This window comes from Filobasidium floriforme (assembly GCF_021052385.1).
Source record: "Filobasidium floriforme strain CBS 6241 chromosome Unknown HD553scaffold_2, whole genome shotgun sequence".
NCBI lineage: Eukaryota > Fungi > Basidiomycota > Tremellomycetes > Filobasidiales > Filobasidiaceae > Filobasidium > Filobasidium floriforme.
This window is the reverse complement of record NW_025763623.1, coordinates 1,048,896-1,071,261: the sequence shown is the minus strand read 5'-3', so window position 1 is coordinate 1,071,261 and position 22,366 is coordinate 1,048,896. Positions and strand designations below refer to the sequence as shown.

The following is a 22,366-nucleotide window of genomic DNA, read 5'->3' as shown; positions in this document are numbered from 1 at the left end:
ACCAGCTTTTTCAAGCTCCAAATCGTTATGTCAATCAGCGGAAGTGACTTTCCTGCTGCCTGCATAGCGAGACAAGCAATGTAGCGACATCAGAAGCGCTGTCTTCCTGGTACCCAGAGTCTACTCACGTTCCACATTCCTGAGCTCCAAAAATTTTCCTTCATACTCAATTTCTCGAGTGATTCCTGAAGGGACGCTTCGCTCGAGGCCTGATATATCATAAGATACAGAGCAGATTCCGCATCATCAATGTACCTGTCGAATATCGAGGTAGGATATGTGATCTATTACGGTTCTCCGTCAGTGTTTCTCGCTTCAGGGAACATACCGGTGATGACGATGGCGCTGTGCCACATCTGCGTACGTCTTTGCGACTATGTCGGCCGTAATCGCTGCTCGAACGTGCTTGGCGGGATCCTTCTCTTCCACTTCCAATTCTTTCATATGTTGACGGCATAGATCGACCTGTTGTGCAAGGCGATGGATTTTGCGGCAAAGGAATTTGCGGGTGCCGGACCGACTATCGTCAAGACTGATCTCGAAATCGTTCTCCAAAGATTGTCTCCTCGAATCAGCACCCCGACGTTGCTTCAAGATCCGAGCGTTGCCGAAATCAATGACGAGACATTCCCCATCCAAGGCGGCCTCCATGATGTTCCCGTTGTTGAGATCGCGATAATGGATGCCGATACTGGCAAGAAATCTTATTATCTCGAAAAAACCGCGGTACAGCCGAAGATGTTGCCTTTGATCCCCGCAGCGGATGTGGGTTCCCGGTACACAGAAGGTAGCGAAAGTTGAGTTGCGCCACCCTCCGTCTCGGGTGTACCATCTGTTGATGTCCATCCCGCTGGAGCCCGGTTTCTGTTCGCGATTTTTTGATGTCTTGCCGCTGACGATTTTTCCGATAGGTATAGGTATGTGGAAGTGCTTGTTGGATTCGCTGCGGTTGCTTGCTATCCTCCTTAGTACATTAAGTTCATGGTCGTGAAGCTCACACGGAAGCCATGTGCTCTTAATGACCATATAGTTCTTCGATGGCATTGGACAGGACTCGCTCAAAGGTACAGCTTTCGCCGACCATGCAGCGGTCCTGCGACCCCAGATCGTGGCCGAGACAGCCAGCCTTTTGACCTCGGTCAATCTGTACTGATAAGGAGGAAGCTCCCTTCTGATTTCGTCTTGTATATGGACGATCTTTCCATTCCGTGGCTCCCATTGCTCGGATATGTCATGTTCTGGGCCGCAGAAGAAGGCGATGATATAGAAGATCTGCCTAAAATCGTTGGTATCCTTGAAACTGTAGCCGGCCGAGGTACCGACCCGTACTGGATCGGTATACCATAGGCGAAGGATTGGTCCGCATAGCGTAAAAAAGCACGAGCGACCGGTAATGGGATGATTCTGTTTGAGCTTGCGCTACGAACGTAAGGAGACTTATCGTAAAGACCAGCGCTCAGTGAAGTATTACGCAGTGAAGCACTACTTACTTCATAACGAAGAAGTTGACCGACCAGGAAATCCCTCAAGTCCGCAGCGCTGGAAGATTTTATAACGCCGAAGGTCAAGGTTTGCGCCCAATCCACATCATCGTCGAGCTCGCTCGCAATTCCATGCACCAACAAGTCAAGTTTTTGATCGCACGTACTAGATTTATTGGCGTTGGGCACGTCTCCATCGCGCATATCGACATCGCCCAAGGAGTTGAAGAGCTGGGCGGCCTGCTTGATGGACCCGCGACATTCTGCTGCTATGCGCTGTCCAATGATTTTCTTTAGTCGAACGAGAAGATCCGATAGAGGCTTTTCCTTGGCGTCGGGACGATGGCTAGCGATTCCATACCAAATTTTGCCAATCTCGGTAGTTTCGTCTCGTATCTCCTTGAGCAAGCTTTCATAGATCTTCTCGATAGCCTCGCGGTCAGCTGATGATAGAGAAGGATGCGGCCGAATATCCACCATCGCCGGATCTAGCTTGCTCTGGCTCTCTATGATCAGATCTTGTTCTATCGCATCGAGCGCCTGTTGACTGATGTCAACGCCAGCCTTCTTTGGCGGAGGCGGGCCTCGTTCACAACGAATGTCTAGAGGTGTGTCGGCAGATGCGGTATTCTTGCTTGCAGCCATGGTAGACCGAACTGCTGGCTCATGGGAACCGTGTCGTTGTGTGCTGATGAATGAAGGTGACCGTTTGGGATGATAGGTACCCTGGTCGATTTGTATGTCTCTCTTGGTGATCGCTCTATCGAAGATTTCAAAGCGAAACGCATGGCGTTTGGGGGGCACGGTTGTCGTCAGATATTTGGATCTCCGTGTCTGCATCTTCTATTACGGCTACAGAATGATAGCTATGATCGAGGCGACCCGGTGTGGTTGAAATTGTCGTAGGATTGATATCCACTACATATAATACTCGATCCAGTCAGATAGTGTGAAGAGGGGCGACGCGCATTTCGCTGATCGCCGACGGAGGGACCTCTGATCCAAAAGACGTATCCTCAACGATGCAACGACCAACACCCTCGAGCTGCTTGTTCACGAGTGACAGCTTACCTCGAAGCCGAACGACAACGACAGCGGTTGAAAGACCTGACAGAATGCAGAAGAGAATCCGATAGCCTGACTCACAACCGACATGTCCGGCATGCCCGGCCCTCTTCGTCATCGTTCCGATCGGAAACCGATCATCATCGCGCTCGACCAGGACAACTTTTATTGCGGTCAGTTTCGCCATGTCCAGGCATGACCTGACCACATGGGAGGCTTATTTCTAATCAAGATTTCGTTGGTTCTTTAGGTGTCGAACGAGTGCTCGATCCGTCACTCCGCGGGAAACCGGTCGGCATCACTCAAAAGTCGCTCCTCGCCACGACCAGCTACGAAGCCCGAGCTCGCGGGGTGACCAAGTTGATGAGCATCAAAAAGGCCAAGGAGCTCGTACCGGAAATGATTTTGGTGGACGGAGAGGACTTGACGAACTATAGAAGGTTCTCAAGAGAGGTGGTCAGGCTCGTCGGAGCGATCGTGGGTGTGAAAGAGGGAGGAGAGCGGGCCGTGGAGAAGCTGGGGCTGGACGAGGTATGTCAGCGGTCTGTTGTCCCCCCCGATCGATAAACCGGTACGGCGGCTTATATTGCCTCATCTGTATCGACATCAGGTCTTTATTGATGTGACCAACCTGGTGTACGCCCACCTAGACCAGATATCCACCTCTTGGCAATCCTCGACATCCATCTTCTTCCCCCTCCCGGCGACGGCTCAACCACTCACACCCGAAAGACATCCTCCTGGGTTCACCTACAACCCCTCTTCCCTCCCCGGACACGTGCTCGCTCCCGCCTCTCGTCCGATCGTCCCCGGTCCCAGCTCTCCTGACTACGACGCTCAAGCGTTGCTCGTAGCCGGACACCTAGCCGGGTTCATAAGAAGGAAGATCAAAGAACTCATCGGGTTGACTTCTTCGGCGGGAGTGGCGAGGAACAAGTTGTTGGCCAAGCTGGTGGCTAGCGTCAAGAAGCCTGATGCGCAGACGACTTTTCTCGCCGAACCCGTTGGTCATGGATACGATCATGCGCATGTGTATGACTATCGGGACGGTGGGAATGGGGACGAGGTCGACAAGGAGGGGGAAATGGTTCAAAAGTTCCTCGACCCGTTGGACCTTCGAAAGTTGAACGGATTCGGGAGCAAGACGGTCTCCACCCTCATGGACAGTCTCAAAGCCCGATCGATCGCTTTCGAGACGTCCAAGTTGACGGTCCTTCAAACCCGGTCCATGTTCACCCTAGCCGATTTCATCAGGCTCTTCAAGGATCAGGCAAAATTGGGACCACGTCTCTGGGGACTTTTGCATGGGATAGACGAGGAACCCGTCAGACCCAACCCAGAGTACCCGAAGCAGATCAGCGTGGAAGATAGTTATGCTAGGACGATGAGGAGGCGGTTCTGTAAGATCAGAGACGAGATGGAGGCGCTCGTCAGGGATCTTTTGGACAGGTTGGAAGACGAGTTGATGGATGATCCTACCGGTGGGGACGCGGGAGGGGCTATCTGGTGTCCGCTCGACAAGGCGGAAACGAAGACAGCCGGGCCATCTCCGAAGGTCGAGCCGAACCGCATCTGGAAACGATATCCCCGTCAGTTCAGGCTCGCCCTCAGGCTCGACTGGGACCACCCAGGAGGGAGGGATTCGAAGAGCGTCGTCATGCCAGCTTTTGTGTTCGATACCCACCGGGCGATCGCGGATAGAGCGGGCGCTCTCATGAACAAGGTCGGCGTGGCGCTGTTGAAAGAACTCTTGGGAATCAAGAAGAGCGAGAAGGGAGAGGATACGGACGAGTTTGCTGTTTATGTGTGAGTCGAGCGATGGCTGATTCGATAGTGCATCGAGAGGCTGACTGCGCTCTGCTTATTGATAGCATCAACGTCGCCGCAGTCAACCTGTCGAACGAAAGGCCACCGCCCTCTCTCCTTGACGGGTGGTCTTCAGCTGCCCAAGCTCCCGATCAAGATTTTCTAGACTCTCTACCATCGGAGATCAAGCGGGAAGTCCTTGGTCGGTACGGACGACCAAACGATCAAGAAACGAACAAGCGGAAGAGTCCGCACAACGGCGAGGATGCCGATATCAAGTCAAAGAACAAGAACAAGCGGAACAAGAAAAGCGGACCAGGCTTTTCTGCGACCCAGGCTATCGAGGTGGATGATGAGCCAGAGATCATCGAGATCGATTCCAGCCCGGAGAAGATACCCCCGAAATCCACACGACCTCGAGAACGACCTCTTGACGACGGCACGGCCGCTACGGTTGGGCTGAGCGTGACGAGCCATAATGACAACATCGACGACGACCTTGCCTCCAATGATGTGGGCCCCGAGTCTGATACGACATACGAAATCGAAGACGATGACGACGAACCTGTGTACGAAACCGAGACCACCGAAGGGTCCCAACAAACCACTTGTGCGAGATGTGGCACGGTCGTTTTCGCATTTGCCAAAGCGGCCCATGACCGTTGGCATGAAGGCGACGAGTTGAAAGCCACCTGAAGAGGTCTACCAATGGCAACTTGCAGCCTACAATACGACAGGACAGTATATACGTCGATAGAAAGGAGGACACCGTTTTGAGACGGAAAATGACACGGTCGAACGATATTATGCTATGCCGACGCCCAGGCAGTAGATGTATCGACCCGAAATTTGGTCAGCCGTCGCACTATACAGTACCGAAACCGTGAATCTACTTTTCAGGTCATCTCTGGGACTGTCGGAAGGTTTGGGCGAGTGTTCGTGGTCCGCAAACAACAATTTATGATCAATCGCCGGGACTAACTCGGAAGCAACTAAATTGCCTGTGCAATTTAGTTGAGGGGCGATGAGGACCCACAAAGTAAACAGATGGTCGTTTTTTTTAGCGTAAAAGTCATGCATTCAAAAATTGATCACAATATCGTTTCCACGAAGGTATGTTGCATTGGCCGGGGCCACTGGCCACTCAACCACTGCCATGACCACCATCGAACAGCCTCTCATATTGATTTAATTCAGTCTTTAGAAATAGAGGAACCCCGTTGGCCTGGTCATGGCTGGCACCAGTCACAGGCAACGGCGGTTGGATCCCCCCCCCCCCCGCCCTCATCTGTGATCCGACTTCACGCAAAATTCCGTGCGCGTCGCCTTCCTAGCACGCACACACAAACGTCCCAACCGGGTGATTCGCTATCTCGACCTCTTTCCATCTTCGGTCAGACCAGATTGTCTTTAGTCTGTAACGATCCAGCACTTCAACAAGGACAACATAGAGCTGTACCATCGGTGTCCTCTTTGAACTAGTGCCGTCGGCGAGCTATCTCCATCATGGCCTTTCTGCAGTCGATCATCCTCGGTTCGACCTCTTTCCTCCTCGGACTCGTCTTTGTCTGTCAGATCATCGACATCCCTCTCCTCTACCACACCCACCTCACGGAAGCTTCCCTCGAATCTGCCTATGCATTCTACACGATGTGGTACGACGCACCCAAGGCCGTCAAAGCGCTCTTGCACACCGCATTAGGGATCCCGTTGTTGGCCATCGTCAGCAAACTGCACGGATGGAGCGAGAGCGCGGTCTTCTTTGATGGAAGCTGTTTGGTCTTACACATGGCGTCGATCGTCATCTACTTGACGATCCACGTACCGAACCTGCCCGTCTTTGGTGAGTTCGACGATAATGGTCATAAGGGTCAAAGCGATATGGCTTACGACGAGACCTTCTCGCCTTTCAACATTATTCCCGGTCCATCGCCTCATCTCGACGCAACTCGAACTCTGCCAGTCAAATCGTCAAACCTGTCTCCGGATATGCCGACCTATACCGAGGAAGAAAAACAAGAAGCCGTCCGTGTACTCAGCGCCGGCAACGCCTTGGTCGGATTCGTAAGCCCACGTCACACTCGACCGCATCGTATCACCCAGCATTCAACCAGACTGATCCTACCTCTTTGTCCCTTGTGTTCCTCCACATCCGTTATCTTCCGTCTGGTCCATCATCCACCTCCTCGTGGTCCACCTCTCTCTTCCTTGTCGTCACATCGCCGTCTCGCCTATGCTGTTCCGCCTTGAACATTCCGGCTCTCGTCCTACCGGACCTCACGCGACCTGCTTCCCGTGTCCGTCACTTACCAGTGCCTTCTCGGAATCATCCTCATGCAAGCCGGTCAGGAATACGCTAAACGTCAAGAAGAAGCCGAGATGCGCAAACTGGACGCTCGGACTGCCCGAGCGGGGGCTACTGCAGAGGGGGTCGTCGTCGGCGGGGATGTTCAGGGCAAGAAGGATCTGTAGGGGTTTGACGACGTGGGGCCGGCCGAAGGTGGCGCCCAAGCAAAGGGTCGCAGGGTAGTCATGCTCAGTGTACGTCGTAAATGTCTCGATATGGAGTGATATACAAGTTGTCCGTAACTAGATGACATCGGAGATCGCACTGTGGAAGACCGCTTCCGCTGTCTTCGCCTCCTCCAAATCCTTCTTCAACTCCGCTCCCTTCCTCTTCACTTCGTCAAGATCCTTCTGCCATTCTACCAACTTCTCTTCAGCCTTTTGAGTACGCTTCGCCAGGCAAAGCTTCTTCTCCGCAATTCTGGCGATGACATCCTTTCCCCCATCCTCGCACGCACCGGCTCCTTCATGGGCATGCCTCTTCGCCAAAGGTTCAAGCGAGACATTGGGCTCGCCCTTGTCCTCGCCCTCGCCCTTATCCTCGCCCTCGCCCTCGCCCTTATCCTCGCCCTCGTCCCGGCCCTTGTCCTCGCCCTCGCCCTCACCCTCGCCCTTGCCCTCAACCTTCCCCACTCCGTCGCCCGCTTTCAACAAGGGGAGCACCCTCAGCTTTGCCGGACGTTCAAGCGAGTCGACACTCTCACCGGATCGCTGGCGAATCCTCTCGTCGAACTTGGTGCTGGGGTAACAGTCGGCGGAAGGCGTAGAAGCGATCGTGACGCCACTCGAGACGCCGGAAGGTGTGGAGATTCGAGTTACGGAAGCGGTCGGAACGTCGGGTGGTGATTTTGGGGTCTCAGCCGACTTGTTGGAGATCTGGCGACTCCTACGGTCTGGGCCAAATACCTCGGCGCTGTACCCAGCCGCATCTCCTCCGACCCTCGCATCGCCCACCGCATCTCCTCCGACCCTCGCATCGCCCACCGCAGCATCTTCGACCCTCGCATCGCCGACCGCAGCATCCTCGACCCTCGCAACGCCGACCGCAAGCGCTTCCATCTTGTCGGTAGTGCTGATGGCAGGCACGTTGGTGCGGGGAATGGGGGGGTTCAAGAGTCGCTGAAGGCTGATCTTCTGCGAGTCCAAGAACGCAGGGCTGCGGTGGTCTCGCAACGTCTCACTCGTGCCATGATCTTTGAGTATTTTTACACCTGCAGCGGGTGAGGACTAAGTCAGATGGTGTTTAGTCCCATGATGTTCGAGATACATACCGGCAGCAGTCAGGGTCTCGATGACACGTTTTGTGTTCTCATGAACGAATCCGTCGGGAGGAGTACGGGGATCCGTGGATACGACGTAGGTGAGAATGTGGATGCCGCCGGACTGCACCACCTTGTTTGGAATAGGTCTGATGGCGGTGACGTCGGAAGTCGTCTCGAGTTTGACGTGAAAGTTCTGGTACCAACCGTGCCTGGTCACTGGTACTCGAAGTCGCCACTTCGACAGCAAGCCAGGCGCCGACATTCCCCTCAGAGACCAGATTGTGTTCAACATGTCTCGGTGCGAAGGAGAGTCAGGTGCCTCGAGGGCGCAGTACGGATACTTTCCATCCTCGATCCATTCAATGGCAACGGGTGTAAGAACCGCCCCTGGAGGCCCGAATTGTTCGTTGATGAGGGTGGCCAGTTCATAACACGCCGAGAGCTTTCCGGCTGTATCCTTGACTTCATCTTCATCTGGATGCGGCCCGACCTGCTTAAGGAACTGAGGTGTTTGGATGAGGATCCGATGCCGGCGACCAAGATCCCGACCGCTGAGGGCAAGGAACTGGTCTTGAATGGGCTGAGTAAACGACATGATCGGTGTCGACGTTGGAAGGAGAGATAAAGAGAGAGAGAGGAGAGAGAGAGAGAGAGATGTACGTGGACGTGACAGGAAGAGTGATACGTGAATATGATGTTGATATGTTGATGGATGTAGATGAGATCGATGAGATTGACGGTTGTCGAGATGTCGACGAGGTCGTTGCGCCAACGTGTCCTCGCTTTGAGCGCTTTTTCCTTCCTGACAGGCGTCATTCGTTCGAAATCCCGTGAGAAAGCGTTTTGTGGTTTCTCTAGGCGACCGCTCGTGAGAAAGCGGTCTCGTCGTGACGTGTGGTGACGAGACAGACCTCCCCCTTCGCCCCTTCGCCCTTCATGCCGCCCCCTTACCATACCATACGCGTCGCCATCGCCAGCGCAACGCACATCCCGAGTATATGGATGGTGATTTGGTGATTTATATGATCAGGTCCTCCACGCTGACCCCTTCATCTGAACCACGACAAGCACAGCACCAGGCCTTCGAGCCCACCAGCGTTCCATCGGTGACGACTAGCATCCAAGCAGAAGGATGCTTGCCCCATGTCGTTGTGGCCGGGGGGGGCGGCGAGCAGAAGCCGTCCCGGATCCTCATCTGAACTAGCACCGATGGGGATCTGTTGAACGTCCGACAGAACGAGACAACCGTCCAGCTTCGTCCCTATAGCGTGTCGAAGCAAGTTCTGTCTTCAATCGATGAACGGTGACCCGTCGACCTGCCACTTCGTCCTGCGGAGAAGTCGTAGACGGTGCCGCCATCTCGACATCTCATGGAGGACTTGAGACGTCGTTGGGGGGTCCCCACCGTGCGCATCGCAGACATGAACTGGCAGCCGGACGACGGGATGTTGACTACTACTACGACTCCGACCGGACCGCCACTTCGGACATCGACGAGTGTTTCTTGATCCTTTCGTCCGGTTCGCCGCTGACTTTCGTTCTGTTTTCGAACGTGTTGACAGTCGCGGCTTCAACGATCAGGACGACTTTTACCACATCAACGGGCCCCCCGTGGCCATGGCCACATCGACTACCACGGACGAGACCTCGGCCCTCCTATTGTCCACGGATCGACACGCCGCATCTACGACGGATCGCGAGGGTGAAATGTTCCTTGAATTAGGGTCGAGTAGCTCTTCGATCCGGCTGTCTTTGCGGTATCGACAGCGTTTCACCGGCGGGCACCAATTGATTTCTGCATTGAGTCGTTGTGGTAGTCCATGGCCGGGGGGCGTGATCTCGCTTGAATTGGCGAGTCACCGCCCGGATCGTCGCCTCTGAAAAGGCCGCGACCTGATACGTCCGATGGAGCTGTGACAAATGTACGTGCAGCCGTCCGGATTCGGGCGGTTGCGAGCTCTGTCTGTACGGTGACCCGTCGAACTGCGAGGTGGGCGCGTAGAATTCGTGTGCCGAGCTTCCATCTCGACGTCTCATAGAGAACTTGAGACGTTGAATTGGTTCCTTGGCCGGGTAAAGCTCCAAGCCACGTGTCGCATAACCTCCCTCGCAGCCGGACGACGGGATTCTAACTCAACCGCTATCTCAATCGTTCGACTCGGTAACATTCCCCCTCAACATCTCTTGGACGGACTTGCACCCGACGGTCCCGGACGACTGATGGATCGATTCGCAGCTTGAAACATCGATCGTAAGTTGAGGTCGTCTAGCCCGCGAATGCTGAGTGATCTCCGACCTGATCCTTGCGCGACTTCTGGTTTAGGAGACCCATCCACCCAACCCCAGATCGAGACGAGGACGCGTCACCTCGAATCGATCCGTTCTCTTGAAACAACCCGTATAGTTGGCACAGTCGGAATGTAAGAACCAGTTGTGCTTGCGACCGACCCGCACTGATCTTCATGTTCAGTCCTTTCCTAACTAGTCGTCCCAAATCAAGGGCACAATCTTCGTGTAGCATGGGTACCGTAAGACCTCTCCCAGACCTCATTATGCTGAGTGCCTTGCTGAGACTTTCGCCCCCCTCACATAGCCGCTCTCATCATCGACCGAAAGGTCGGAGAAGAGACCTTGTATATCGCGAAGAGCCGATCTCCGCTCAAGTGTGCAACCGATGGTATGTTTGTGAATCTGTATGATGGCGAGTCTGTAGGCAGTGCTGACAGGTTGCGCTTTTCGAAACAGCCGTCTTCACCTTTACGTGGTTCGTCCATCCGGCTTCACCTTCGCCCACTTTTATCAGCGCAGACTCTAATGCTGACCTTGTCGTCCTATTCGTGCGCAGAAGCGGCATCCGACCAATTTCGGCCCGGGAGGGATAGGGGAGGCTTCGTCAATGGTATCCCGGGCTTCGATCATTTTTATCATCTTCACCAGAGACCTTGTATCGCGCGCTCGTTCCGCAACCTTGTACCGCATGATATTTGAGCGTGCCAGATACTTCGTCGTCGATCGGTAATCCTGTCCAGCGATTCAGTGATCAGTGACCAATACGACTGAGCTCCAATACTGCCATGCAGGTTTTCCCGGTTTCGAGGTGAGCATGGGCGACCATCTGACTGCCTGCCATAATAATGCCGTGATCTGTTTCGGCCGAGTACTCTGGTCGTGCTCGGGTGGGTCGCCAGTGCGACAACGGTCCGCGTTTTGCGTTCCGCTTATGTATCGATGATATCCTCCCGCAAATTGAACGCCCCTATAAGACGCCCGCCAATCTAACTGAATCTTCTGGACGTGGACGTGAAGATGTGACATGTTGCATCTCGCAACTGACCATAAAGCTCTAGGTTCGGCACATGGTTGCCGCGATTCAGAAAGTGATTGCTGTCCTGGCTGTACGTCTTGTGACAGGGTGGATTAGATAGGGCATCCACACTATAGAGACGATGTTGTATATCTGCGCATGGAGGCGAGACGCCCGACTAGTCGGGATGGTTTCAACTGAAACGCAGGACATGCCGAAACATCGCCCTGCATGGCGGTCCAAGGTAGACACTACCGGATGGCGAGTCCTAGAGCGGGTGAACCAGAGGTAATTGATGCTTGACCAACGCCACGATGGTCTTTCCGGTGTAAGATATTTGTCTCATACCAGGCTAGCGCTTCGGTGAGGGACAGAAGGCGGCTCGCGCTCAATCCTAATGATCTCGGCATCACCCAGCAATGTCTCAAGGATCAGGCGCTGACCTGGTAGAGAGGTAACGTGGCGAGGCCAAAGCATATCGCCGCGCTCATTTATCTTCTCCATGTAAGCCAATGCTTCGAGCCCCATTTGCTCAAATCCTACATTGAAGAGAACCGCTCCTGTCAGTATCAAAGCAGCATAGCGGCCCACGACGGCACATGGAATAGAGGTGACTTACAGGCGTTCAGGCGGATCTGTCTTGATGGGCAGATTCTCTACAGTAATGACTTGCAATATAGCGGCGTGTACCATATCTTCAATAGTGTCGAGCGCGCGCACGAGGTCCGCCTTCACGATCGAGCATGGCTGCGACATACGGCTTCGAGAATACTATCTCGACGCAACAAGTAGCCGTTCTCCCAGCGGTCATGGCGGCTGAGGCCTATCCTGCAGCTGGACCTTGATGCCGATGCCCGACAAAGCCCCCTATCTTGAAGCGGTTCTTTTGCGGGCATTGATCACTCCACCTTGATGTCCTTGAAGTCGCCATCTTGGTAACCTCACTCCGAATCCCAGATCCCAGATCCCTCGTCTCTCTAAAACTGAATTTCCAGTAGCTATCTTCAGGCGAAGCCGTATGGCATTCGGTAATATCAAAGCTCGCCGTTGGAAGAGTTGCGCATCCGAATCCGTCGTCAGACAGAACCGACTGTCAATTGCTCTCCTCTGACGATCTGCCAACGATCTCGAAGCTTCAGTTCTTGAGATGGCCCATTACCACGTCACCACTCGCTCGCACCGAAAAGCAGGTCTCGTTCTGACCCAGCCAAAAAGCGCGGCCCGCTAGAAGTGGGATGGCGTATCCCGCCCAAAGAGGGAACCTCTGCCTCGTGTAAGGCGCGAGGCGCGGAACTTTCTCTCCAGAAACACGCGGTCGCCGTGTGTCAGCGATCGGTGGAAGGGTCGGGAGCAAACTCGGCCCGAGCCCAAACGGGGTCGACCTTGAATCGATCTGGACTGCTGAATCTTCCTCGTTCACGATCATCCACAGAGTCGGAGACCGCTCCATTCCACCGCAGATGTCGCTGTATCGATTGGTTTCGAATCGGCTTCGCTTCAAGCATGGTCTACCTTCAGGAACCCCTTGACTTCGCCTCTCGAACAAGCTTAGCCGACTAACTTCCGACTCTTCTGGTCCGGTCAGGCGATGGGAGAGGTTTCAATTGCAGTACTTATTCCGACAGCGAAAGGTTGAATACGCCCGGTTGGGCTTATCAAGCATATGAAATCCTCTTTCGGGAGTTCGTGACTGAAGGTTATACTTGGCAAGTTCGAACAAGGGTTTCTTTCTTTGACCGAGACAGGCTACTTTTTGTACACAGAAATCCCATCAAGAAGTACATGCTACGTATAGGAACGCTCGGCAGGAAAACCTACAACCTTGCTTGACGATCGGGTCATTTGTCAAATTTCGAACGCGGACCTGGATTCGCGTCAGCCTGGAAACCATTCACGCCACCTCGACCTCGAACTTGGTTGCGACCATGATAAACTTACGCCTTCCACGCCGGAGTCGAAGCCCAGGTTGGAGTTGAGCGGTAAGACTCGCACGTATGAGGGAGTTCGTGGTAGATTATTTGGGGAAGGGCCTCAGTGCTTCCAAGCTGAGAGCAGGATGATGGAGCTCATGACCGGTGTTGGTGAGGTGTAAGGATAAAGCAGGCAAACCCGGCGGTGTCGACATCGACTGGGGACAGGATGATTTTCAACGGAATTGAACGGAACGACATCATGGATATGGACACAGATGCGAAGAGCCACGAACATGCGGGGTGGTATCGCTCAGAGCTCGGACTTTGATGCTCGTGCCCGGAAGGCAGTGAAGAACGAAAGCTCGGGCTTTATGGAACCGATCAACCAAAGAGGCAATGTCATACGAGAACTGGTGACCCAGATGAATCATAGTCAAGCTATGAAGCCCTGGAAAGCCTGCAGAAACCTCATGGCGCAGGTTGGACACCAGCACTACAATCATGATCGAGATCGTTCGCCCGGGCTACAAGGAAGGCGGGAAAAAATTGGAATTGTAGGAGATTGACCACGTCTATCGATGAGTCGGGTTGCGTTGATGCCGTTAGTGACCAGCTCGTATCCTTGTGAACATTCGTGGAGCGTTTGACATATACCATCGACCTTTTTCTCGTGGCACGGTCAGGCCACAGACGATGACAGTAGTACCGACACACGATTCGAGGACCAAGACTGCTAGTGAGCTGTAACGAAGCGCGAATCGCGGTCGTGTCGCTCGAATATGCGTCCGTCGGAACCGGTTGGCTCTGGATGCTGGATGCTAAATGATGACGCGCGCGTGGATCTCGGGGTTTCGCCCGATTCTCGGCTAATAAGACGGGGGGCGCAGGGGGGGCAGGGGCAGTAGAGGGAGAAGACCGACGACCTCCCATCATTGCTAGCGCCGAAAAAAAGCTGCCACGCTGCGTTTGTGTTGCTGATGATTGCATCCGCTGCCCATCGCCTGTCCTCTCTCCCCTTCTCTCCCTTCTGCCTTGCTCAACCCATCATCATCGCACATCGTCGTCCGTACATCGTCGTCGTCGTCGTCGTCTTCTCTTTCTCCCCCCAAGATCACTTGACCTTCATTCCTTTTGCTATCTGGCTGCCATAACGTCCCCTTTGACTAGAACACTCGAATACTTTTCACCTCGCTGACTCCCGCACCCAAAGGACGATCGATCGTCGTCGCGGGCTTCTTTCAGCATCGCCGGCCCGGAGTACAGGTGACCTCCCAATAGTCGTCGTCGTCGGACGATCACCATCATGAACCCTTACAAACGGTCTCAAGACCCGTCACTCCCTCTCGGCTCGGCGAGGCCGACTGCATCATCATCTTCGTCCGCGACCGCACCAGCGGGACCACCGGGAGGTGGAGGAGGAGGAGCAGGTTCAGCTTCTTCAGCTTCTGGAGCAGGACCAGGCGGAGAACGAGATCCCCCCGGACCTACCGCTTCATCTTCATCGACCACGATCAGGCTTCCTGGTCGGACCAACCCATATCTCCCACCCGACGATCCCATCCGACCTCGATATCCATACGGGATGGCCTCGTCTGCGTCCATCTGGGGCTCTGATCGAGAACGTGAGCGGGAAAGGGAGCGTGAGCGTGATCGAGAGCGAGAGCGAGAGAGGGAACGCGAACGGGGAAACAACCGAGGCTATCCTCATCCTCCCTTGTCCGGACCTTCTGCGCACGCTCCTCCTCAAGCATCTCCTGCTGTCTCTTCGTCCAATCCCAACTCGGTGACCGGATCTAGGAATTCGTCCATCTTCCCTCGAGACCCCTCGGCATCAAACTCGAACTCTGCCTCGAACTCGAACGCGGCCAAGGTCCCAACTACCTCGCTGGCGGATAAAGAAAGAGAAAGGGAGAGAGAAAGAGACCGCATTGGCAGCAATACCGGTATCCGATCGGGAGTGTTATCACGCCCGCTGGAGTTCGAGAAGCGCATCGAGAGGGAGAAACAGGACTTTTACCGTGAGATAGAACAGGGGCAGCATAAGCAGCGCGAGAGAGAGAGGGATGCGAGTATGGGTCGACTCGGTTTGGGGACGATCGGGGGAGGCAGGGGGTATGGTGCAGCGGCTGGAGGTATTGGTGGAAGTAGCGGAACAGGCGTCGCGAGACCGAACGGACCCGCTGGCTCCAACAGCGGTACAAGCAACGCCAAGAACAGTAACAACAATTCCGGTAGCTCGGGTAATCCTCCCAGCTCGTCGGCATCCGGGGCACAAACTAAAGAAACAGGATCTTCGAACGCAAGCACGAACCCCAACCCTACCTCGTCCGCATCTAGTCACAGCCACAACAATCCTCCTTCGCATTCCGCATACCGCAGCCCGTTTTCGATGTTTGGACCTCCCGGTCGAAACTCTGCCGGTGCCGGCGCACCTCCTACCCCTTCAACAGGAACGGGCAATCATGGAAACGCAACTGCTACTGGCTCGGCGGACAACAGCGGGAACCCCAATAGCTCTTCGTCTAATGCCTCTTCCTCGAAACCCACTGGGTCCGGAATGGGATCGTCCTACGTCTCCCCCTACGCGTCGTTCTTTGGAGGAGGTTCTGCACGTCGGACCGGATTTTCGCCGTTGGACCGTGAAAGAGAACGCGAGAGGGAGGTCGAGGAAGGGCGTGATCGTGAGCGGGGGAGTTTGCTGAAACGCGAATGGGAGGAGAAGAGGAGGAGAGGTTTACTCGGACCTGGGAGTGCAACAGGTCCTGGATCCGGGGCCGGGTCGGGGACGAGTGGGACTGGTACGGGTGCGGGGGCGAGTGCAAGTCAGAAGGGGGAAGAACAAGGTGGTGGATCCAGGTTCAAGACCCCTTCGGCCTTGTTACCCAGTCCGAGGTCGGTTCCCAGTACACCAGGATTAGGATTAAGCCAGGGCCAGAGTCAGGGAAAGTCGGCCGGAGGTGACGGTAATGCTAACCCTCAGAAGTCTGGTCCTGGTGCAAAGCTCGGCCTCGGTGGGCTTGGTCCTTCGTCGACCGGATCGGGGACTTCGGGTGGACCCACGTCTGCAGGGTTCAATCCGTTGACTTCCCGGACATTGCCCAGTCCGTTCGACCGACCTGGACCAGGATCGCAACCGGGGACACCGGGCATCAAGATCGAAGGGCCTGCAGCTTCGGGTTCGACACCGACTTCCTCGTCAGCCACTACGACCGGTGGGATGAAGTTATCCAGTCTCTTGGGGCCGGGTGGGTCTGTTCAGAGTGATAGACCCGTAGCAGGCCAAGGGAGTAGCGTCTCGCCTCGACCTGCAAGAGCGGCCCCCGCTGGGACGTCGGTTCCCGGTGTCTCGCAACCTGGGGCGGCAGGAGGTTCCCGAAGCGCATACGGTTTCATGGCGCCTCATAGTTCGATGTTTGGGTATGACAGTTCGAGGCAAAAGGAACGGGCCAGGTTACGCGAATCCGAGCGGGACTGGGAGCGGGAGCGAGAAAGGGAAAGGGAAGGTTTGGCTGGGAAACGGGAGAGGAGTGGAAGTGCTTCGACAGTCGTCCCTCCAGGTTCCGTCAGGGCAGGATCGTCTGCCTTGAGTGGTAGTGCCGCGGCTGGTTATCCCTCGAATGCGGGATTCGATCCCAACTCGAACCGGAATAGGAACAGAGGTCTGTCCTTTGGCTCGGGAACCGCTGGGAAATCGCCCGTGTACGATTACCCCGCCTCGTCACTCAAGACGGATCTTGCCACTGATCGGTTGCTACCTCTCGGATCGTCGTCTTCCTCATCGCTACATTCGACGATTCCGCCTGGTCCACTGTCGTCTAGTCTCGTTGCTACGGAACGAGAACGTGACATCGCCATCGCAAAGGAACGGGAGCGAGAGCGGGAACGATCGAGACGAGAACTGGTTGAGAGGGAAAAGGAGAGAGACCGGGAACAAGAGAGAGCACGCGCGGAGCACGACAAGAGGGAGCAGTACGAACGCGACAGCGTCAAGGAAAGCTCGAAGATGGCATTCTATATGCGAAACCCCAACGCAAAGCTTCCTCCTCCGTATGCCTCCAGGGACGGTCGTACGGCCACGGCTTCAAGCCATGTCGGCGGAACTTCCGAGTCGACTCATCGTCGCAGTCCCTCGAACGATCCTGCCGGCATGCCGAACTCGTCGTTCCAGGATGCCATGCGTGACAGGGATCGTAAGGACGGTATGGCTGCCTCGGCCAGACGACAGATGGAACTCGAGCGAACCGCTTTCTACGATCGAAGCGGAATGTTCAGATCTCGCGCGGCGGGTGGTGCCGTCGATATTGACATGGAACATGGCCGGTCCACGCCAAAACAAGCGATCGAAGTGCTGAATCGACCGGTATCTCCGATCACATCCAGTGTGATGGCGCAGACTCACCCAGCAGCGTTCCCACCCCCTGCAGGTAGCCTGTCCGCAACGGGATATTCTGACATGATAGACCAATCAATCAAGTCCGCCCCCGGTTCGCCTTCCCAAAATCCGCTGGGCTCGAGTCGACATGGCAAGCGCGAATTTGATACGCATGAAGGCTCGAAACAGGTGGCGTCACTGGGCCACGGCGTACCAACATCTGCATCGGGCTCCAAGTCCCACAAGCGCAAGCGAAGCCAGGCTTACGCCCAGGATTCTCGCGAGGTCGACCTCGACAAGATGGAAGTGGACGCCGATCCAAAAACTTCCGGCAAGAAGCGTTCAAGCAAAAATACGAACGGTACGCGCGATCAGAGGGAAGGCGTCGCGGCTCTACAGTATCCAGCAACGGTCGCGCCACAGGTCAACTATGGCATGCTGAGCCTACCTCCCACCCTGACGCTCGATGTCAGATCGGAATCCGTTGAAGTACACCTTCGCAATCTGGGTATCAAAGCGCTCCTCCAGTCCCTCGGCAAGACCACCTACAAGGGCTGGGATTGGCTACTCGATGCACAAGTTTTATCGGACAATATCGGCGGAACCATGGAAATCTTGATTCCCGGGCAATATCTCCCGTCTCCGCCCGATCAGCTTCAAGGCTGGGCGGTGCGAGGCGAGAAGGAATGGGACGAGGCCGTCTCGGAAGCTGGTAGAAAGATCATGTCGCAGATTCCAGGTTACAATGACCGACGGTTATGGGGGAGCGACGTCTACACGGACGATTCCGACGTCCTCGCCGTCATGATTCATTCGTCCTGGCTTCGACCGATACCTGCTGCTTTCGGCCGGAGGTCGTATGGGGAGACACTTGCACGGAACAAACGGTCTCGACGACCACAAGATGACCTCAAGGTTTTGATCCGGGTGGCGCCCAAGCTGATCCGCTATGTGGCCTCCGAACGAGCGGGTTTTGCTAGTCGTGGATGGGGCAACAGCCATGACGGTGTCAGTTATGTGGTGGAGACGGTCTCTAGAATCCAAGTGAGTGCGGGAGCGACTTGCCTTGTTATCATTTTGCCTGACGTCAAGCGAACTGCACCGAATGATAGCCACAGAAGCCTTTTACTCAGTCTCGCAAGAATAGCAAACTGCGTATGGCAGCCAACTTGCTGCAGAGACGGCTTGCTTTCGGTCACTTGTGCAGTGATAACGGAACTACAGCATGGCCACACAGCGGGATCGAAGGCCTGCAGACCGATCTCGAGATGGATGACGGGGTCGACGAGATGTCGAGGGAGAGCGATCTGACCTTCCTTCGATCTGGTCATGTCGGGTGGGTTCCTGCTGTGCGCTTCTCCATCCGATTCTCGCGCTGATTATCAGGTGTCTTGGCAGCTCTGTATACAAGCCTTCATTGCTCCGATCGTGGCATTTGCCCCTCGAGGGGGAAGTGCAGTCACCTGTCAAGTCGGATGCGCTCAACCCTGTCGACGCGATCGCTCATCATGCAGGTCTCGGTGTCAGCCCGGAGGAGGGAGTTAAGAAGAATATATGGATAAGGGATCTTATTCTCGAAGCCGGAAATGAAGAGTGAGTCTGACTACAGGTCCGACGTCTTAACCGCATCAAGTTGTCACTAACAGCGCTACTCGTTAGATATCGTTTGACTTCATCTGCCGGTTCAACCCCCTTGTCCCCCTCTTTCAACCTGACATTGATACCTCCTGCCAGACATTCCGATCAGCAACGAATTCGGAAGGCCGTCGAACCGACGTCCAACGCGAAGGAGAAACCAGAGGGGACCGGACCGGGCTTGTCTTTGGAACGGGTCGTCGGTCAAGGTGTGAGTTCGAGCGACCTGACTTTCGTCGACAATGGTCTTCTCGTGCGCAACACGACAGAGGAGGGCCCGAAGGAGGATAGTGGATGGCTTTTACTCGTGGATAGGTTTGCCTGGGTGGAGAAGTCCGTTGCCTAGTCTCGATTTGTGACTGGTTGCAGCTCTCTAGTAAAGAAACCGCGATGCAATGCACGCCCAACAATGAATGATTAGCACATCGATCATTTCGCATACTCGGTATCGCCCTCGCGTCGTCGTCATATCATCATCCATTACGATCGTTGCTATCGTTGTATCGTCATGTCGTTATGATCATAACGATCATCATCATTCTATTGCTCTATTGACATTACGGTGAGCGTTTAGATAGCCAGACGGGACCCTGTTGCGATCGAGCTCAATTCTGGCGGTATGGCAGGGCTATACCGTGCGTGCCCGACCCTGACTGACACCGAAAGCACTATCCAACTGACGATGCCGAATGCTCTTCCTGTACAGACGGTCATGTCCTCGAATTCCCTCAGATCCGGATAGACTGCTTCACCCAATCCACAGACGCCAAACCGCATTACATACCCTACCCGTTACCTCCTCCCGAGGACGATGTCAACTCGCAGGCCGGGCCGTCGAAGCAGAAACAGAAGGCTCCGGACAGGTCCGGCGTTTACCGAGCGCCGCATGCCCAGTATCTCCTTCTGACGCATGCTCATACGGATCATCTACACGGACTATCGAACCTTCATAACAACTGTACGATCATCTGTTCGGAAAACACGAAAGCCTTGCTACTCAATTATGAACGACGCAAGGACAGAGCGGAATTCGATCAGGCGATCAAGCCGATCTTGGCGCAGGCTGCGCGGGAACATCAAGACGAGAACTGGGTTCATCGGCGGATCAAGGAGAGTGGGATTCAGCAGAAAAAGGTGTATCAGGGGTTGAGAGCAAAGGAATTGGATCGAGGCGGGACTCCCGTAGTGGTAGACTGCATAGTGAGTGTTTCAGCCCGTCTTACCTGAGGGTAACCCGAAATTTCGGACCCTGATTTATGCCTGTTATCCTCGACCGCAAGAGAACGATCCCGTACAACACCGTCATCCCCCTCACGCTGTCCTCCTCTGCAGGCCCATCTACTGTCAACCTAGTCATGCTCGACGCGAACCACTGCCCGGGCTCATCCATGTTCCTCCTCTCCTCCCCCTTTCCTCCCTACACGTCTGTCCTCCATACGGGCGATATGCGGGCAGACGAAGGGTTCATACAGGGGCTGATCAGGAACCCCTTGGTCCAGCCTTTTCTGCAGAGTTATCCGGTCAAGATGAGATCGGGCGAAGGGAGAATCATGAAGGATATGAGGCTTCCGCCTGAAGCCTTTGGACCAGGCGGGCCTGGAATACCACCACCCCCTATACCTACCGACTCTTTTCTCGCCAACAGGGGGTTATCCGGTTTGCGGCGTCGATTGGATCGGATATATCTCGACACAAGCCTCCTCGTAGGATCAGTCGATATGCCCTCGAGGGAAGAAGCCATCGGAGACCTGATCCATACGATCAACGCTTTCCCTTCGGATACGATCTTTCACCTCCATTGTTGGACGTTTGGGTACGAAGAGGCTCTAAAAGCGCTGGCGAGGACATTCGATACGAGGATTCATCTGGATCGGTGGCAGTTACAGAACCACTTGTTGCTGCAGGACGATCCGCTCTTACAGCAGCTGGGAACGTCGGATGCGAGTCCGTTGTTCCACGCTTGTCAAGGTAGCGACGGAGTTAGGGGATGTGGGGTGATCAAGCACACTCGGATGAGGGTCGTCAGGGTCGAATTCGTAGAGGAACACATAGTGGAGCACGCGTTGAAGATGAAGGATATTCAGCGCCAGATAGCTTTTGCGCAAGTCGGCGAAGCGGAATGGCCGCAGAAGTTTGTGAGTTCCCGGAGAGCGGTTTAGCTTGGTTAAACACTTCAGACCTGATTATCACGTCTTTTTATGGACTAGTACTGTCCCTTGGCTCGACACGTTACCCTACCTGAACTCGAGGCCTTCACGAGCCTCTTCAAACCTCGATCTCTGTCACCAAACACTTTGGCTCCGGCGCTATTGGGGTGCGACTACTACTTGATGAAACAAGTCTTCAAGAATCTGGTCGTCGATGGCGGGGCGAATCTCAAACGGGAATGTCTGGACTGGTTCGCGCGGGAACGCAACCAGACCGAGGCGAATGTCGAAAGCGAGTTACAAGCGCTTTGTAGCATCGCCGAGATGGATTTCGGGAGCGATGCGGATCGGGATGAAGAGCCGGCTCGAGGATTACGACTCCCAAAGGTCAAGGTTGAAGACGAATCCGATCGGTCATCCGATGATGCGTCTTTACCCTCTTCTCCGACTGCGGGACTCGATCGGAGTCGAAACGTCGGGCAAATGCGTCAGCTGATTGCTTACTTGGAAGAGGAAGGACGATCCGAGAGGCCACAAGCTGGTCCTTCCCGGCCCTTTATGGGTACAAACGGAGCAAGAGGGAAAGCCCCGGCGGCTATGGCAAGCGATGAAGATACGGACGAGGAGAACGAACGGCTCAGGCGAGAGGCAATGGCGGAAGGAAGGTCGAAACGTAAACGACGCCGAACGGATTCTGGCGAACGTGGTCCACCCGCGAAAAGGCCGGTGGAAACAGTCGACAAGGATGACGGGGTCCGGCGTTGGTTATCTCAACAGCAAGAGCCGGTCTCCTCGCCGGATGAGACTAGAATCGATAGTCAGCTTGGGGAAGAAGCGCGACCACAGAACCGATCACAGCGAGAGTCGTCAGCACGGTATGTGTCGACGAATCTGTAGATTACGTGCGATTCTCATGGCTGACCCACGCTTCAATAGGATGGCGCTGCGCTACGGTATCTGATTCCACTTCGTGCCCTTTCACAAGATCGATTTGAGCTTATGCTTTCAGCCAAGATAGGCAGTCAGGAGGCAAGA

General features: G+C 54.9%; 6 protein-coding genes across 6 annotated transcripts; 4 read left to right on the top strand and 2 right to left on the bottom strand.

The window, feature by feature from the left end:
* Nucleotides 1-190: 190 nt before the first annotated feature.
* Nucleotides 191-2,126, bottom strand: HD553DRAFT_360665 (uncharacterized protein; the record flags this gene model as incomplete). The annotated part of the gene is made up of 2 exons (XM_046183960.1): nucleotides 191-1,419; nucleotides 1,491-2,126. The coding sequence occupies 2 exons, from the start codon at nucleotides 2,124-2,126 to the stop codon at nucleotides 316-318; spliced, it is 1,740 nt and encodes a 579-aa protein (XP_046039754.1). The 3' UTR covers nucleotides 191-315.
* Nucleotides 2,127-2,475: 349 nt separating this feature from the next.
* Nucleotides 2,476-5,429, top strand: HD553DRAFT_291902 (uncharacterized protein). The gene is made up of 4 exons (XM_046178390.1): nucleotides 2,476-2,719; nucleotides 2,797-3,077; nucleotides 3,157-4,352; nucleotides 4,418-5,429. Exons 1-4 carry the CDS (start codon nucleotides 2,635-2,637, stop codon nucleotides 5,046-5,048), a joined length of 2,193 nt encoding a protein of 730 aa, XP_046039753.1. The 5' UTR covers nucleotides 2,476-2,634; the 3' UTR covers nucleotides 5,049-5,429.
* Nucleotides 5,430-5,694: 265 nt separating this feature from the next.
* Nucleotides 5,695-6,880, top strand: HD553DRAFT_304625 (Shr3 amino acid permease chaperone). Its single transcript, XM_046179033.1, has 3 exons — nucleotides 5,695-6,195; nucleotides 6,316-6,416; nucleotides 6,666-6,880. The coding sequence occupies exons 1-3, from the start codon at nucleotides 5,859-5,861 to the stop codon at nucleotides 6,822-6,824; spliced, it is 597 nt and encodes a 198-aa protein (XP_046039752.1). The 5' UTR covers nucleotides 5,695-5,858; the 3' UTR covers nucleotides 6,825-6,880.
* Nucleotides 6,881-6,941: 61 nt separating this feature from the next.
* Nucleotides 6,942-8,555, bottom strand: HD553DRAFT_339033 (uncharacterized protein; the record flags this gene model as incomplete). The annotated part of the gene is made up of 2 exons (XM_046182399.1): nucleotides 6,942-7,909; nucleotides 7,970-8,555. The coding sequence occupies 2 exons, from the start codon at nucleotides 8,553-8,555 to the stop codon at nucleotides 6,942-6,944; spliced, it is 1,554 nt and encodes a 517-aa protein (XP_046039751.1).
* Nucleotides 8,556-14,250: 5,695 nt separating this feature from the next.
* On the top strand, nucleotides 14,251-19,730 carry HD553DRAFT_304616 (uncharacterized protein). The gene is made up of 4 exons (XM_046179032.1): nucleotides 14,251-18,593; nucleotides 18,662-18,885; nucleotides 18,948-19,142; nucleotides 19,209-19,730. The coding sequence occupies exons 1-4, from the start codon at nucleotides 14,481-14,483 to the stop codon at nucleotides 19,528-19,530; spliced, it is 4,854 nt and encodes a 1,617-aa protein (XP_046039750.1). The 5' UTR covers nucleotides 14,251-14,480; the 3' UTR covers nucleotides 19,531-19,730.
* HD553DRAFT_100982 (uncharacterized protein) lies at nucleotides 19,709-21,429 on the top strand. The gene is made up of 3 exons (XM_046176371.1): nucleotides 19,709-19,819; nucleotides 19,891-20,384; nucleotides 20,465-21,429. The coding sequence occupies exons 1-3, from the start codon at nucleotides 19,804-19,806 to the stop codon at nucleotides 21,341-21,343; spliced, it is 1,389 nt and encodes a 462-aa protein (XP_046039749.1). The 5' UTR covers nucleotides 19,709-19,803; the 3' UTR covers nucleotides 21,344-21,429.
* The last annotated feature ends 937 nt before the right edge of the window (nucleotides 21,430-22,366 follow it).

Bases quoted from the DNA above. Each gene is read 5' to 3' on its own strand.
- HD553DRAFT_291902 (XM_046178390.1), top strand. From the start codon at position 2,635: ATGTCCGGCATGCCCGGCCCTCTTCGTCATCGTTCCGATCGGAAACCG. The intron at 2,720-2,796 runs GTCAGTTTCGCC...TTGGTTCTTTAG, and splicing joins CCAGGACAACTTTTATTGCG to GTGTCGAACGAGTGCTCGAT. The intron at 4,353-4,417 runs GTGAGTCGAGCG...GCTTATTGATAG, and splicing joins GACGAGTTTGCTGTTTATGT to CATCAACGTCGCCGCAGTCA.
- HD553DRAFT_304625 (XM_046179033.1), top strand. From the start codon at position 5,859: ATGGCCTTTCTGCAGTCGATCATCCTCGGTTCGACCTCTTTCCTCCTC. The intron at 6,196-6,315 runs GTGAGTTCGACG...GAACTCTGCCAG, and splicing joins ACCGAACCTGCCCGTCTTTG to TCAAATCGTCAAACCTGTCT. The intron at 6,417-6,665 runs GTAAGCCCACGT...GTCACTTACCAG, and splicing joins GCAACGCCTTGGTCGGATTC to TGCCTTCTCGGAATCATCCT.
- HD553DRAFT_304616 (XM_046179032.1), top strand. From the start codon at position 14,481: ATGAACCCTTACAAACGGTCTCAAGACCCGTCACTCCCTCTCGGCTCG. The intron at 18,594-18,661 runs GTGAGTGCGGGA...ACCGAATGATAG, and splicing joins AGACGGTCTCTAGAATCCAA to CCACAGAAGCCTTTTACTCA. The intron at 19,143-19,208 runs GTGAGTCTGACT...GCTACTCGTTAG, and splicing joins CTCGAAGCCGGAAATGAAGA to ATATCGTTTGACTTCATCTG.
- HD553DRAFT_100982 (XM_046176371.1), top strand. The intron at 20,385-20,464 runs GTGAGTGTTTCA...CTCGACCGCAAG, and splicing joins CCGTAGTGGTAGACTGCATA to AGAACGATCCCGTACAACAC.